The 16,309-nt window shown below is 52.0% G+C and overlaps 1 protein-coding gene across 2 annotated transcripts in view; it reads left to right on the top strand.

Moving 5' to 3' along the window:
* LOC309875575 (mitogen-activated protein kinase kinase kinase 3-like) overlaps window positions 1-16,309 on the top strand; it is a 64,200-nt gene that overhangs the window by 38,732 nt on the left and 9,159 nt on the right. For both annotated transcript variants that reach the window (XM_082755137.1, XM_082755138.1), the window contains 6 exons: window positions 671-714; window positions 1,721-1,820; window positions 6,374-6,487; window positions 7,918-8,029; window positions 12,879-13,012; window positions 15,279-15,352. In XM_082755137.1, coding sequence (XP_082611263.1) covers window positions 671-714; window positions 1,721-1,820; window positions 6,374-6,487; window positions 7,918-8,029; window positions 12,879-13,012; window positions 15,279-15,352 — 578 coding nt within the window. The remainder of the gene's footprint in view (window positions 1-670; window positions 715-1,720; window positions 1,821-6,373; window positions 6,488-7,917; window positions 8,030-12,878; window positions 13,013-15,278; window positions 15,353-16,309) is intronic.

Here is a 16,309-nt window from a genome sequence, read left to right as displayed (position 1 = left end):
ATTTGGGCAAAGCTAAAGGTTTCTCCTGGGGTGAGCAAGAGTTCAGGGTGCGTATTTACTGTGTGTGGAGTAGTGATACCTGATATACTTTGCTTCTTGCCCTTTCACCCTTGTCTGAGTGCAATTTATTAATATTACACAGATGAGTCACGGAGTGATGGAGGTTGGAAGGGACCTCTGGAGATCATTTAGTCCAAGCCCCCAGCTCGAACGGGGTCACCTGGAGCACGTAGCGCAGGATTGTGACCAGGGAGGTTTTGAATATCCCCAGAGAAGGAGACTCCACAACCCCTCTGGCCAACCTGTCCCAGCACTCTGTCACCCTTGCTGTAAAGAAGTTTCTCTTCATGTTCAGGTGGAGCTTTCTGTGCTTCATTTTGTGCCCGTTGTCTCTTATCCTATCACTGGGCACAACCGAAAAGAGTCTAGCCCCATCCTCTTGACATGAGTAAGTGTCCTCTTGTTTACAGAAGACTTTTTTTCTTTGGCAAGTACGCTTATTAGCAAAGCAGTGGAGTTTCCCCAAAGTCCAGCAGGAAACTTGGCCCTAAATAGATCAGACACCCAGCAGAGTTAGGGGAGTCTCCCTGAGAACTGCTCTGCGGTTTGGATCTGCCTGTTAGTCCAGGACATGCTTTGGGACCTAACTCTTTTCTGTTTTTAATTTCAGCAGCGAAATGTCAGGATCAAGTTTGAATATGAAGGAGAGAAAAGGTATGTACCCACCCCAGTCCCCTTCCGTGTACAGGGACAAATTACCCTTTTTACCCAACAATGTCCCACTGACTTCAGCCAGCTGCAGATGAGCTCACAGCAGGATTTATTCCCCTGAAATCAACTACGATTTTATATGCAAGAGCCTTGCCTCATCATCCTGTTCTCCATAGTATCTCCTGGGATTTGCATGCGCTCAAAGTGCTTCCAAACTGGAAGTCATTAAATGCCTCTTACCAGGGACGTAGGGTGCCCAGTTGGATCCTTTTCTCTTTTTAATTCTTGAGCCTTGCTGAACTGCAGCTGAGCTGCAAGTCTACAGAAACGTGTCCTTTGATTAGCAGCCTGTGACACTTACTTAAGATAACCAGATTTTAGGCACGGGTCCCATAAAAATAGAGCTGGGAGTTAAAGCCTGCACGCCCTTCCCTACTTGACATTTTCATGGAATCACCTCTGCTCGATGCTCAGTGAATGTGGCAGGGCAGGCCACAAGGCTGGAAACTCACAGACTCACAAAATTGCATGGGAGAAACAAAGAAAATTCAAATAATGTCAGTGTGGGGCTAGCCTGTACCTGTTGACGTGTACCTCTCGAGTGCCTGCATGTGATGGTACAGGACAGTCACAGGATGTCAAACTGAGCCATTCCCTCCCTGCTCAGAGCCACTCGCTGAAAATGGAGGTGATAAATCACTCGCTGACTTGTGACCCTAGGGCTTCTCTCATGAAATGCTGCTGGATTTTCTTCTTTTCAACCTGTAAACAGGAGGGGGAGGAACAGAGGAGCTGTATTAGGATTTTTTGTAGATAGTCTTTAAGGGTAGGTCAAGTCTTCTCTTGGGCGTAGCAGCTGAGCAGCATTTTTATGAGTGTAAAAGCAAGGAGCAAGCTCTGTGTTCTGTGATAGAATACCAGTCCTTTTTTCTGAATTGTCAGTCTAATTCTGAATCCCAATATGCTTTTACTAACTCGATACTGCTGCTATGTTTGTTTGCAAATCCAGGATCATCCAGTTTCCAAGACCAGTCAAATTCAAAGAAGTGGTGCAGAAAGTCACGGATGCTTTCGGACAGACGATGGACTTGGTCTGTGTGAACAATGAGGTACTCTTCTCTTTATGGCTAAAGGATAGTTTTAGGGTACCTGCTGCTCACTTTGGAATTGAGTAACAGTTTGTTCTGAAGGCCATGATTTAATTTTGTACATTCATGTGAAGAAAAATATTCTTACTTTGTAAGAATTCTTACAAATTCTTAGTAAGAATTGGTATTCTTACTAGAATTCTTACTAGCAGGCATACAAGAGCTGTTCTCCAGACGCCTTTTGGTTGTATTCTGTGACTCCGAGCCAGGCTTTCTCCTTCTTAAAATAATTTCAGTTCAGGCTTATTAATTGATGACATAAGTAAATTGACCTTCCCCCAGAAAAAACGTCCCCAAACTCAGGGAGGTGATGGAGACATTGTCTGCACAGCCAGCAGCTGCCAGTGTTTCTCCATGAACACTACTTGGACCAGATAGGGCCAAATTTCAGAGCATTTCTTGCTGGTGAGGGCACACATGGGGCAGAGAACAGCCCAGCTGAGACCAAATGGCTTTCATGAGAGCCACATGAAGTGAAAGCCTGCTTGGGTTGGATGTGAAGACTCCTCACCTTGGGAGCAGTTTTAGGAGCATGCTGAAGTCCAGAGCATGAGGGACAGTGTGAGTAAACCAGCATACTTCATCCAGCACTGACTTTGTTTCCCCTTGAAGTGGCAGAACCCTGTGCATTTTCTGTGAGCAGGTCTGCAGTGAAATGGGCCTCACTGTGGGTTCCTCTAGCGGGTCCTGTGGCCACAATCAGCTGGCCAAGAAACCCTCCCTCTGCTATCCTTGCATTTTAAGGCTTGAAAACCTTTCTACTCTGACCTTCCAATGAACACAGACCACTTTATTATTTTTAACCTGTTCCTTGAGCTCAGCACTGGGTCTGAAAGGAGCATATGCAGGCTGCTGCTGAGGGCCTTCACCTAGAAGGGGGCCATCCTTGGGTGTCAGCTCTGGTACGCTCAATGTTTTCTTGTGAGGCACCTCCCCTTCCCTTTCAGTTAAGATTGAACCCAACAGAAGTTGCTGTTCTTTATTAATAGATACCTCACGATACCAACGTGTCCTCTGGGCTTTAGCTTTGAATGCGGTCTGGTTTCTAATCTCGGGCATTCTCTGACAGCCCTCCTGGGAACAGCTCGCCATTGAATTCTCCAGGAATGACTCATTTCATTCCAGGTTTCTTTCCACTGGAAGAGAGGACTTTTTTCCAACGACGGCAAACAGAAGCCTAAATAGTGCATTTTATCCTATTTTAGAGACTGTAATCCTGGGCATGTGCAGAGAACACAGCGGGACCCTAAGCAGGCCTTTGGGTAATCCTAACTTCATAGGTCTGAGGAGGGCCTTCAGTGGTTTGTTGCTGTTTTTATATACATCAAAATTCCTCTTTATGAGGAACTACACATTTGGGAAGCAGTAGCAATTCGGGGTGCTTGTGGCAGAAACCCTATAAACAGACAAACACTGACCTTTGGGGAAATAAACCATACGTCCCCATGGTGACCCTCCAGGGCCTGTAGTGTGCTCTCAGCCTTGTTTAGTCTCACGTCTTCAAGTCTCAGAGGTAGTTTGTCCACAGACTCATTCCAAGGACATCTTTCACCCTTTCTTCATACTCAAGGGGAGCTCTGCAGCAACTCTTCGTAGCTCCTGGATGTTTCTCTTGCCGTAGCGCCTTGTAGGCTGAAATTACACGGAGGGCAGCAGTCCCGTACAAAATCTTACCAAATGGCAGTCCCTGTCCTAGAGAAACAAGAGCCTTGAAGCCAAGGTGGACGAGATGAGCATGCCAGCTGGGTGGAGCAGGGGCACGCATGATTCACATCCTGGTGGGCCCATGGAATCAACGGGTTTGGGCTGGTGCAGATAAGAGCAGGGCCTGGCTGTGGATGTCCCACGCAGGGCATGTCTGCACGGTAGCAGCACAGCCAAATCGGGCCGTGAAATCAAACCATGGGCAGCATGGTGTGGTGACTTTTAGAAATCTGGCTGTGTTATGGCTTGGAAGAGTGTCTTCTCCAACAAATGCTCTCTGAATTTGCTCTGTGGTCGCTGCCCAGCAGCTGCTCCAGATGTGGCGAAGCGTTCCCCTGTCCCACCTCTGTCACCAGCTTGTGAGGTGACCTTGGGCAGATCACTGAACCTCTGCGTGCCACCAGTTCCCCTCTGCGACCTCCCTTTGAGCGTTGTTTTAGAGGCAACCACCACTTCTCAGCATCATTTCAGGAGGCTGAGGGGAGTTAAAGCCTAGGGAAATGGTAGAAGCTCCGCTGGGGGGGGGGAGGGCTGTGTAAAAGCATATTTAACAAACCTTTGTCGAGAATTGTTGATGCCAGTCAGCCCTGTATGGGGCAGGAAGATGAACTAATTGACCTCTCAGCTTTTTCCCTAACCCCATTTCCTACTATTCTTTGGCTTTCTGCAGTGTCTTACGCAGTGAGTCTGAGCAATAAAGCTGTGGCTGGTGAAAACTCACCCTGTGAAATCACTTTCTTAGGCTTATTTCTTGGACCTATATTTAATTCCATGCCTGTATCTGTTCCTGATACCCATGTGTGCCCCAGTGTAGAAGCCAAAAGGAGCAAAACCTACTTGCCAGATGCGGGTGATCGGTAAAGCCAAACCAAACACTGGCTCCAGGCCCTGGGAGGGCAATTTCTGCCTGATATTTTTGGCTCCTCAGGAGCAGGCATGCGAATGTGTTAATGTTGTCAGCCTGGAGTGAGCTGCAGAACATTTTGTTCACAGCAGCAGCTGAGGGGTCGCAGCTCCGAACGCTTGTGAGGAGCTCGGTGGGGAGATGGGTGAGCAGCGTGTGGGACCCGTGAGCTGTGCTTTAACCTCTTGAAAGCCCCGAGGGGTTGGTACCTGCCTGGGGAGCACTTTCCCCTCACACATGACCCGTACTTGACAGACTATGGAGCGCTCTGTGGCAGGGCTTTCTCAGCTTCCTCACAGAGGCCTTTTCTGACACAAAAACATTGAAATAGTTCTTGGACAGAGGCTGCACAACCAAATTCACCCTCTTCCCAGGTGAGTGTGCTGAAAGCTTTGATCTAGGGTCTCTCATGGCTTTTTGTAGAAATTTATCAACCGTGTTTGTGTACCTTAAAGCAGAACACCCCTGGCTCAGCCTGGGGTAGGTGTAAGCTCAGGCCTCCCTCCTACCCACAGCTTTGATCTCTTGAGGGATGACGATGTTAAGCCCGGTGTTTAGCCTCTAAAAGAGGTAGCCTGTGTGTGACCCAGCTCCCTGTCTGCAAAACGGGGCTGAAAGCTGACCTCCCTTTCACCCAGGAGAGGAGAAACACCACCTAAACCTTGAGGTGCCCGCACAGCAGCCACGCAAACACCTGAAACGAAGCTTGGCAGGCTCAGGCTGTGGTCTGGGGGTGGAAGAGGTGACTGGAGGAGTTCCCTGAGACGAAACCTTGTCTGTGTTGGCCGGGGCCTTCCCTTGACCTGCTCATCCCCAAAGCCCTGGCCTTAGTGCACGCGGTCGGAGGCGTGTTTACCTTCAGGCCAGCAGCCAAACCGGTGGCAACACCTTGGGATGGATCAAAAAAGGGAGACACAGGCAACTTTTGAGCATCGTCTCCTTGGGCAGTGGATCTGAGGCGTGTTTGCTGTGGCTGGGGCACGAACTCTGAGCACCCAGAGAGCCGCCTTTCACAAGGGCAGGGCTCCCAGTAAGACCGGTGGGGCTTTACTGGGAGCTGTGGCCGCCCGGTCCCTTTGGTAAGCAGATCCCGTGTGTGCTTTGGCACAGGCAGGAGCCTGACGTGCTCTGCTGGCTGCTCTTGGTGCCAGCACCCTGGGCAACCTACAGAGTCTGCAGCCTGCTTTTTAGGGCATTGGGGGCAAATCGTTGCGTTTTGGGCACTGGGAGCTTTGCAGTCCCTCTGCGGGACGTGGTACAGCACACAGCGATGCCAGGGGGTCGGATTCCCTCAGGAGGTAGGAGGGGAAACTCTGTTTGCTGTCTAAAAAGCAGAGCTGAATCTGTCCTGCTGGGTGTCAAAGAAGCTGTTCTGGCAGGGAAAGCGGCGCACACCTCTCACAGCAAAGGGTTTGAGGCCAGTTTTTGAGGTGTTCCTGTCTCATCTGATGCCCAGACGCTGGGGAAGCTGTCAGTGCACAGAAACTCAAACTCTTCCAGGGGGGAAACCCAAACTCCTCTTAAGCACGGGGCTGATTTGGCGCGGGATAGCAGCAGGTCCTGTCTACGAACTCCCAGATCAGAGCAGCCCCAGAATGGCAGGCAGCAAGGCTTCGTCTCAGCCCTCTCTGACCGCTCGCTGAATCGGTGAGCTGACCTTTCAGCTGTCTCCTCGCAGATGGTTTGTGTTGTGATTCTTGTGCCTGTTCCACGGTAGATGAGAACTTGGAAGAAAACACTGCAGCTCGATGAGCTGGAGGGCATGGGGTCTCTGTTTTCCATCCGCCTCCTCGGGTTCCTCCCTCGTCCCCCCATTCCCAAGCTGCTCACGGCGAGGATCTGGCTTCCTTTGTTTACCCAGCGGTGTGACACTGCCGTGCTCCGGTGTTTGTTCAATCCCTTCCAGCTCCTGATCCCGCTGAAATCCCAGGAAGACTTGGACAAAGCGCTGGAGCAGTTGGAGCTGAGCCCTTCCCTGAAGAGCCTGCGGATCCTCGTCAGCGCTCCAAAGAAAGCCAATGTGAGCTCCTCACCCTCTCTCCTCTTTCGTGTCCGAAGCGAGGCGCCTCGTTATTGCCTTGGGGAGGGGGAAAAGTCTCCTGACGGAGGGCAAGCTGGGCCTCGGGGGGTCTGAAATCTTCCTGGAGACCGAGCTCAGCTCCCTCCCACTCCTCCTGCAACCTCTGAAGGGTTAAAACTGTACTCATCCTCAAACTAGGAAGCCCCCAGGGAACCCTCTTGGTTTTTTTTCGGCCTGGGGAGGCTGTCACCCTTCCTCTGCATCCCCTCCACGTGCAGGAGGAGGTGCTGGCTGTCCCCGTGACCCAGCACGGGGACCCTTCCCTCCTTGTGGTGCTGAAATCCTAACAGCCAGGGGGGAGCAACCCAGAGAATCCTTCAGTGTCACGCGGGACTGTCTTTTTTTTATTATTATTATTATTATTTGTTTTTATTTATTTATTTTCCCTGAGCTCAGTGGTTTTGCAGCTAAGCCTGTTAGCTTGACCTCGCCTGCACGGAGCGCCTTGCCAAAGCACATGTCGTTCTGCCCCAAGCACAGGCTGTAAAACAAGAGATTTGCAGATGTTGCAACTCTTGTTTCTCCCTTATATTTCCTAGAAGTACCGGAGAGGCTGAGAGCCTTGAAACTCCTAGTGCTTGTCCTTGCAGCACTTGGGTTTCCTCTGCTCCTTTTGAGAGCCGCCCAAAAGGTGCAGGGAGCGGAGTCCCAGGGGGAAACCGAGCCATCATTTGGGGTTTCCTAAATCCACTTGCTCCTAGCTGCAGCAATATTGCAGCGTTATGCCAGCTACTTCAGAGCGGGGCAGCCAGGCAGATGCACGCATCCCTTTGGAGCTGGTGGAGCTTTTCCTGAAGCATGGCAACACAGACTGCAGGTGGGGGGATCATTCTGAGGTCATGCACAAAATCCTCACAAAATCACAACGCCCTGAGCACGGTACGTTGGTAAGATTGGCCACCAGCAAGTCCTGCCAGTATAACTCAGACTACACTTAACTTACCAGCTGGATTGGAAATTCTTTGCAGCCCTTCTTCTCTGTATTCCCTAGCGAAGACTGACTGACTGCTGTCTGCTCTGGTACAGAGGAACCTCTGCAGTGCTTGGTCTGCCACTGAGGGAGCACGGAGGAGAAGTTTTTGGGGTCACAAACGTGGGTTCAGGGCAAGGATCAATCTCCGTACCAATCCTGAAATCAGGCAGTGCAGGAACAGTCTGTATGTCATGTGTCTGTATTTATTTTTTACTGACTGGGCCTCAATTTTATTGTTTGACAGTATTTTAGTAACAGATGTAACTTGTGAGCGATTTTGGAGTCTTTTTTTTTAATGCTTCTTGGGTAGGATGGCCGGAAGGAGTCGCATACAGGATTTCACGGGGTGCCTCTGCAAAGGGGCAGAGTCTGATCGTTCCCTTTGTCTGATCCCCAGCTCCTCCAGCCGAACAACAGCAAGCAGCACGAGATGAGGATCTCCAGATCCATGGGGGATATCATGGGATCCCTGTACAAGGACTCCGAGAGGACGCGGAAATACTCAACAGGTCGGTGAGATGTGGTGCTCTGGGGGGTGCTGGTGCTATAACAAGCAGGGCCACCATTCCCTTTCCGTTTTCCCTCACAATCTCTGTAAGTATTATGGTCTGCAGTCTACCCCGAGGTCTCCCACCGGTATTTCAGTGCAGTTACAGCTTATCCTCAGCCTGAGGAAGAAACTGCAAGGATGTGGACAAGGTTGTGGTGAGCAGCAAGTCCAGTCAGGCGTGGAAACGAAGGAAGAGCAGAGGATCTGAGGTGTAACGTGAGGGGGAAAATGTAGTGATAAAAACCTCCAGTGAATTCGAGCTTCATCGAAGTGAAGAGTGAGGATCTTATGTGGTCTTTTCTTCTGTTTTCTGTGCCTGAGTTGGTGCTTTTCTTGCTTTCTGAAATAACTCGGAGCGTTTTGAAATGCGAAGTGCTGCTGGCAGTCTGTCTGTAGGACCTTTTGGGCGAGAATCCTTGGGGGATTTTGTAGAGAGAGAAGTCTCGTGCAGCCCTGGCAAAGCAGCCCGTCGGTCCGTGTAGCAGGGCTGTCAGTCTGCACGTTACAGCAGGCAGGCTCGGTGATTTTGTCTGGCAGTGACTGTTCCCTGCTACATCCGTGGGTGATGCTTACACGGGGATTTCTACAGAGCCCCAGTGTGCTCATCCAGTTATTTCCCATCTGTAAAGTGGGGCTCTCAGATACACGAAGATATCCTTCACCCTCCGAAGAGCATCTCTATCAATACAGCCTGAAAGCTTCCAAACTTTTTCCAAAAAGAGTATTGCTCTCCGAGGATTCTCCCTTTCTGTCTCTCACAGTCTGCGCTGCCTTGATAACAAATCCTGTGGTTTGCTGCAGCTCAGACAATGACATAGAAAGAAATTTCCTTCTAGGTTGGGTCCAGTTTAGCCTCTTGTGCAGCAATGCCCAATTCTGAAAGAAGCCAACTGTGGGTGCTGCGTGTACCAGAGCTCTCTGTGGTCCTGTTGCTGGGATGTGCCAACGATATCTTTTTCTGTTGTATTTTTTTTGTTTGTTTGTTTGTTTGTTTTCTAGCTTTCATAGCTCTTGAGAGTGTGCCCAGAATCTGGCAGAGTTTATAGATGGTTCTGAATGAAATGCAGACACGAGGACATGGCAAAGCACAGAGCCTCAGCAGAAACTGCTTGAGCAAGACATCTCTGAAGGGCTTTTTTTGGCACTAGCTACGCTGTTAACGTAACCCAGTGAAGAGCTGCGGCACCGTGAGCTGTCACTGATGTGTGAGCCGAGTGTAATAGGCAGAATTGATCCTGTGTGCAGTGAGAAAATTGATCCTTGCGTGCAAACTGCATCCCAAACAGGATCTTTGGTGCTTTTGCATCGTTAGCTGCCCTTGCCACAGCCAGCCCTCTTTTATTCCCGTGCAAACCACAACTCTTGCTCTTAGTTTGGACGGAGCCTGCAACAAACCTGCATGGCAGCAGCCCTCCAGGCCTCTTTGGAGCTCTTTGGGCTCCGTATGAAGCTACCACAGCCCACTTACTGGGGTAGTTGCAATCCAGCAGCTTCGTTTTGATGACTTCTGGAGTCAGAACTGGGCTCTCCAGCAGCTGGACAGAAACTTCAGCGAGCTGAAAGGGCGAGCAGCATGGCAGATGGAACAGAGAGCTGAAGAGCAGGCCTTAGACACACAGAAACATAATCCTGTGTTGTGTTTCCCTGGATTCAGTTTGGTGGATAATCAAAAATCATCCTAAGAGGTTGGGGTTTCTGTAGGAGAATCCGTTCTCCGCTTGCAGGTGCAAGATATTTCACAGTGTTTGCTTCTGCTGTCATCACAGCAGCTGCTAGCACGTGAGGGTCTCAGCTCAGTTCAGCTTTTCCCTTAAAACCACGTTTAAAAGGAGATTTAACGTGATGTTACAGCAAGAGGTGGCTCAGGGTCATGTTCTCGGTGCTTCTCAGCTGTCTCGTGTTTTTCTGCTGACTCCGCCGTGATAGCAGCAGCAAAAACTAATAAAACTGCATGTCGTTGGCACGAGCACGGTGGAAGGGGGGGGGGGCAGATGTTCTGGGGCAGATTTGGCTATTTTTGCTTCTGCTGGACAGAAAATGTCTTCAACTCCATGTCCCCAGAAAACCTCATGCAAAGTCAATATTTTTCTTATTTTTTTTTTCATAAGCATTTTCGGTGAAAATCCCTCCCCCCACTCCACCTTTTTTTTTTTGGAAGTGGAAAATGTTCCAGTCTCTGTAAGCGGCATCTGAAAACGTTCAGCCGAGTGTCAGAAAAAGTTTGGCTTCAAACCTGTCGGGGTCCTAAATTTTCAGCTAACTGAGGGCTGGATTTATTTACTGAGAGAAAACTCCACAAGGGCACTTGGGGGGGACACCGGCTGGCCAGGTGGCTCCGAGAAACATGGGCAACATGATGGCAACAGCCGTGCCATTAAATTCACAGGGCACGAGCACAGGCTAAATGTTGATGAAGGTTTTTAATCATCACCACGTTTCCTGACCCAAAATCTACCCAGGGGCAAATCGGGACTAGAAAACGGAGTGTCCCACTTGCTTAGCCTACACATAGCCTTAAATTTAGATGTAGGAACCCGTCCTCAGGGGATCAGCACAGAGAGGAGGGCGACTTGCAGGGGTCCCACTGCACAAGAAGCCCAAGGGGATGTGGTCGAGCTGCTCACACCTCCCCGTGGCAGCCACAGCTCATCAGTAAGACGTTAATTGAAGGTTTCTCTCTGCTTATCGTGCTTGAGGACTTCTCCTTGATGCAGCTCTGCGATGGGTGAAGTTTTGGGCAGGGAAGGGGTGAAGCCAGGGAACGAGGAGGCAGAGGGAAGCCAAACCTGGCGCGAGGGAGCCGGCCGTACGTGCAGCACCACGAGCTCCGCACACACAGCATGAAAGAGGCTGCTTAAATAAAAAAATAACAGAAGGGAACATGAAAAACCCCAGCAGATGCCAGCAGTGACTGTAAGTCTCCGTGCTGGCCTGGTTCGTCCCTGCCTGGGACATGCTGTGCTCTGCTCTCGAGTGCAGGACTTTTACATCAGCGCCTGCAACATGGAATCCCGTCCCAAAGCACCTTGCTGCAGAGGGGAATCGAGGTCAGCTGCTCGCCTGGTGCCAACCTGCAGAGTTTCTCCGAGTTCAGGAAGCCTGAAAAGAAAGGCTGAGATCTGGCCAGCCTCTGGCTCCTCAACGAGTCCCCCTGCCCCTTCCCCGCCGGGGGAACGTGATCCTGGAGGCTCCGGGACAAATCGCCTGGCGGCTTTTTGGAGCAAGAGCCGCCCTCGTTCCTTCCCGCAGCCTTCAGGGCTGACATCTGCCGAGCAAACGAGGGGACGGCAACGCGAGCCCCAAATGGTTAAACGTTTGTTTATCTTCCCAGAGAGGATGCTGAACTTCCCAACTGGTTTTGTTTTTCGGGCTGGGGGGAAGCCAGTTCATTATGCGCGCCGCAGCGCTCGAGAGATTCTCTCTCCTTGATCTTGGCCTTACTTCAGTTGGGCTGTATTTTTATTTTTTTTCCTTGCTGTGTTCTGCAGGAAATCTGTGAAGGAGAAAATAGGAAGAAGAACAAACATAACGCGAAGCCCTCGGAGTTTTATTTTTAAAATTCGAGCGAGGAGGCTGGAGGGAGCCGAGCCACGGGACGGGGCTATCGATGTGTCTGGTAGAAATCCAGCAAGGCTGATTCAGGGATCTTAAACACCGGGGTGCTGCTCTCCGTGCCAGCAGCTCCTGGGGCGTAGCAGCTGGAGGGAGAGGTGGGATTTGTAGCGTTGGTTGTGCTGATGGATTCGTGCCAGAGATGGGGCTGGCACAGTGGCCGTGATGCAGAACAGCAGCAGCAGAGGCTGAGGCGTTGTGCTGAGGGACTGGAGATGACTTCTCATCTGTTCCCCGTTCCTTTCTCTTGCAATGGGGCAGCTTGTTGGGGGGTGATGAACTAAAAGACTTCTCAAAAATACTTCAGAGGTGGGTGAGAAGTGCAGGGAAGGACACAGGCTTTTTAAAAGGCTTTCTAAAACGCTTTTTGAGCCTGCTTAAGAGCTCGTTGTGCTGCGTGAAGGCTCGCATTGCACAACGCTGCTGAGTTAAAGCTCCAGCACGGAGCAGCACAGACCTCGGTCAGCAGTTCCTCGCTGTGGAGCGATGGCAGCCCAGGGATGGAGGGGAGGGACTGCAGAAAGAGAAGCCAAGCCAGGACAACGCTCCCTAAACCTCAAACAGGCACCAGGCATTGGCTAGGGTGGGTTTGGGGGAATAAAAGGGAGGGACAGGGCACGAACACAAGGAAGTTGTGGAGTTTTCTCCCCTTGCTCCCGTGCTGCATCCTGCAGGGAGCACAGCAAAGCCCCAGGGACTCCCAGGTGGCTCTTACCCCGGAGCCTCCAGGCAGGAGGGTTGATCCCATCATTTTTTTCCCCCCTCTGTGGCTCTTGGGTTTGAGGGCCGGGTTTCTTCTCAAACAGAAGAAGACAGCGACGGGATCCAGGGGAGGAAATGCCTGGAGCTCGAAGCCTGGGAGGGGGGATTTGTGCTTTGAGTTCTCCCCATCGGATTGCAACAAAACTCTTGGAGCCTTTTTCTTTCTGGCATGAGCAGAGTACCCGGACGCGGGATCTTAGGATCCAGGGGAGGTTGAGAGCCAAGGCCGCTGGATGTTGTGTGGTCCCACAAAACAAACTGTCCCGGTTGCAAAACCTTTGTAGGGTCTTTGTGGCCAGCGTGGCTTCTCTCCTTCCTCCCTTCTCTTCCACGCAACTTCAAACCCCAGCAGCATCTCCAGGAGGTCTGTGCTCGCTGGAAGGACTCAGCTGTGGCCAATCCTCTCCTTCACCCGTGCTTTTCCCCTCTCCTAGGCTCTCTGCACACTGGCCGGAGCTCTCCGCCCCCGGGCAGCGTTCCCGAAGAGCAGCAGCAGATCGCTCGCCAGGGATCCTACACCAGCATCAACAGCGAGGGCGAGTTCATCCCTGAGACCATGGATCAGAACGTAAGCGGGGCTGCGATTGCAACAGCCTGGGGGTGTCAGCAGCTCTCGCTGCCTCCCCTGTGCTGTTTCTGCTTCAGTTCTGCTTGCAGTCCTTGGCCCTGCCTGCAGCCTCTCTGTCTTTTTTTTAATTTATTTTTATTTTTTTTCCTCTCTCTCTTCCTCTCCCGTTTTTTTTCTTCCTTATTAAACAGTTTGTATATTCCAGTCCCTCAGTAATAAAAAGAAAAGTGGTTTTTAGGCATGGTGATGAGCAGAACCTCTTCATCCACTCACTTTGGCCACGGTGAGGGGAACTCTGGAGTGCCCCGGGACCAGACGGGGGGGGAAACTTCCACCTCCCTCTCCACTTCCATCTCAGCTCAAGCTGTAGCTCCAAAGGGCTTGGTACCGGTGGTACCCTGCGCTTGGCTGAAGTCAGACGGGCAGCTTGAGTGCAAGACAACTTTGCCAAGGACTGGCAGCGTGCAGGAGGGATGTGGAGGGACTTTGGGAGGGAGCTAAGCAGTTCCTCGCTCCAGCAGGCTGCTGCAACACCCCCCAAGGGTCTTGCCTGCAGAGAAACGCATTTCCCCTGCTCGAGCAGCACCCGCTAGCTCTGTTCTGGGGCACGGGCTGTGCCAGCGTTGCCGTGGCGAAGCTGTGTTTTTGGTGCTTCCCCGTCCAGCCGTGAAGAAAACCAGAAACGAGCTGCGGGTGAGTCCTGGCAGCATCCACCCGCAGATGTATCTCGTGCTGCTCGCTGCCAAAAGCCAGCCCGCTGTGGTTTCCACACCACGTTCGGGAGACAACGCGCGTGTGAGCGCAGGAGGAAGGGTCTGCACGGCTCCGGGGGGGTCAGGGGAGCTCTGCCAGCACCGCCTGAGCTCTGCTCCTGCTGCTGAAGGCTCCCAGATGCTCCTCGCTCCTCCCCAGCAGCACGCTGTGGGTGGGCTGCCGCCCTTCTCCCCGAGGTGGATGCGTGCGCCGGCGAATTCAGCGCAGGAAAAAAGGGGTTTTGTGTTCTTCCCCACGTGGACTTTGCCCTCAGAAAGCCCTCGGGCTGCAACTTTTGCACGTGCCTGTTGTAAAAGCACTTACAGGTGTTTTGCTGTGGGTGCTTGCTGCCTTTTGGGGGATGCCCCCGCGCAGGCCCGTGATGTAAGCGAGGTCTCAGAGGTCTTCTCCTTGCCTCCGGCTTAGCAGATGGGCAGAGGCTGGTTCTTCACCCTGCTCCAACCTCCAGTTCTGCCCCCGTTGCCAGGTTTTGGAGAAATATTGAGTCCGTTTCAGCACCTCAGTGGGGAGAGGTGTGGAGTCGCGCTCCTCTTTGGCAGCTGCGCTCCGAAGCACGAGGCGTTGGGGTCAAAACTGGGAAGGAGAGGAAAAAAAATCAGGCTTTCCCCTCGGGACAGGCCCAGCAAAACAACGTGAGCTGTTGTGGCAACCCGTGAAGTAGGCAGAGCACAGGCACAGCCTGTGGGAGGAGAGGTTTTGTGCAGGGGAAGGAGGAGCAAATGGTCCAGGAGCCAGCAAAGGGGGGCTCCGTGCGGTGCTTAACCCCCATCCCTCGGCTTTCCCGGCCCTGTGTGGCTCTGCACATAGCCCCAGCTTCACCACAAACCCTCTATTGTTCCTCAGGGGCTATAAATAACCCCGGGCAGCACAATGGCTCATCCAGGAAGCAACACCAGTGTAGCTTTTGACTCACTGAGCTCGCCAGAGCCAAGCTGGCCCCGCAGCCAAAAACCCCGGTGATGCTTCACAGAGCACCGGGGACGGAGGCAGGGCTGCTGTGCCCTGCAAGTCAGGAGTCCACGGCCACCTGGCTGTGCTGCACGAGATCCACTCGGCCTTGGGCACCCCATTTCTGTCCTGTTTTCTGTTTTTTTTTCTGTCCTGTTTTCTTTTTCCTGTCCTGTTTTCTTTTTCTCACTTATTTCCCCCCCCCCCCAAATGCTTCGAGCGCTTTGAATCTCGTTGCCTCCTCGGCGTGCTTCAGATGTCAGGGTGCCAATTATCTCTGCCTCGGGTTCCCTGCTAGCAAATAAAAGTGAAATAACAATTGGGAAGGATCCTAATCCAGAGGGCATCATAAAGGAACTTCCTCTAGGAAGAAAACTTTGCTTGGACTGGATATTTTCTCTGCTGGGGCTGGTATCAGCTGGGGTAAATCAGCTGGTTTCAGTGGAGTCAGGTAGATTTGTATCCTGCAGCTTTCTGTTAGTGATGAGATTTGAGGAGTTATAATCTGTTGTTTGATTGTTTTTCCCTTTTCCTTCCTTGTCAGATGCTCGAAGCTTTCATCAGCCCCGACGGGTCGCTGTCTGGGAGCTGCCAGTCCCTGGACAGGCCCGTGGACAGGTGAGCTGCACGTGGCCCCGCTGTCACCACCAGAAACACAGCCTGCCCCTACAGCAGGACAGATGAGGTTGCACCCGAGCAAAAAAAAGCATTTAGACTGCTAAAAACCAGATCCTAACCAGATCCTGGGCTCTTACTCCTGCTGTAGATCCCCCTCTCACCCCTCCGCCTTCCTGCCCTCATGGGGCCAACGCGCCTCCTCCCCGGGCGTGCTGCCTGCTCCCTGCTGCCCCCCTGTAAATTTGGCAGCCCGGGCTGTGTCAGTCAAGGTGCTGAGGCCACCAGACGAGCAAAAACTAACTTTAGCTCCACGGCAGGAAGCGACTGGGACACGCTGTACTGCCGCGGGCGGCACTTCAATAGCGCTGCAGCTCCGAGCTCCCACGTGCAGAGCGACCGTGCGCCCGCTGCCAGGCTGTGTGTAAGACACGGTGTCCTTTTGGGAAGCGAGATACGCGTTTTTTTATTCATCCTCATCAAAGGGATTTTATTTTTTTATTTTTTTTCCACTGCTGTTTTTAATTTTTTCTCGCCACCCAGCCCCGAGGCTGCGCTGATCGCGTGGCGTGCCTTGGGTCTGTCTTGGGTCTGTCTCAGCAGCGAGGTCCCTTTCCTTTTTGTGGCTTGCGGTGTTTTCCTGTGATGTATTCGCTCATTGTCGTGGATGCATCAAAACCGGGTTCTTTTGCTCCCAGGCTCTGTGCCCCAGGTTTGCTTTTCGTGTAGATTTTGCTGGGGGTGACAGCAGAAGGAGCACAGCCGAGCTGTGATGCCTGGCTGTGAACGGAGAAGAGCATCAGAAACATCTGCAGGAGAGCAGCATGGCTTTGGTTCACAACTCTGTACATCCATTGGGTCTAGAGAGCTGGAAAAGGCACGAGGAGGGCAGAAAAAGGAACAAGTGTGACTGTTTCACACAGGTTGCTCTGTTAGGAGGCAGGATTTGGCCCTGATGAT

This window comes from Aythya marila (assembly GCF_965140915.1).
Source record: "Aythya marila genome assembly, chromosome: 2".
In the NCBI taxonomy this organism is placed as follows: domain Eukaryota; kingdom Metazoa; phylum Chordata; class Aves; order Anseriformes; family Anatidae; genus Aythya; species Aythya marila.
Note: the sequence above shows the minus strand (reverse complement) of the source record. Positions and strands in the feature narration are given on the sequence as shown.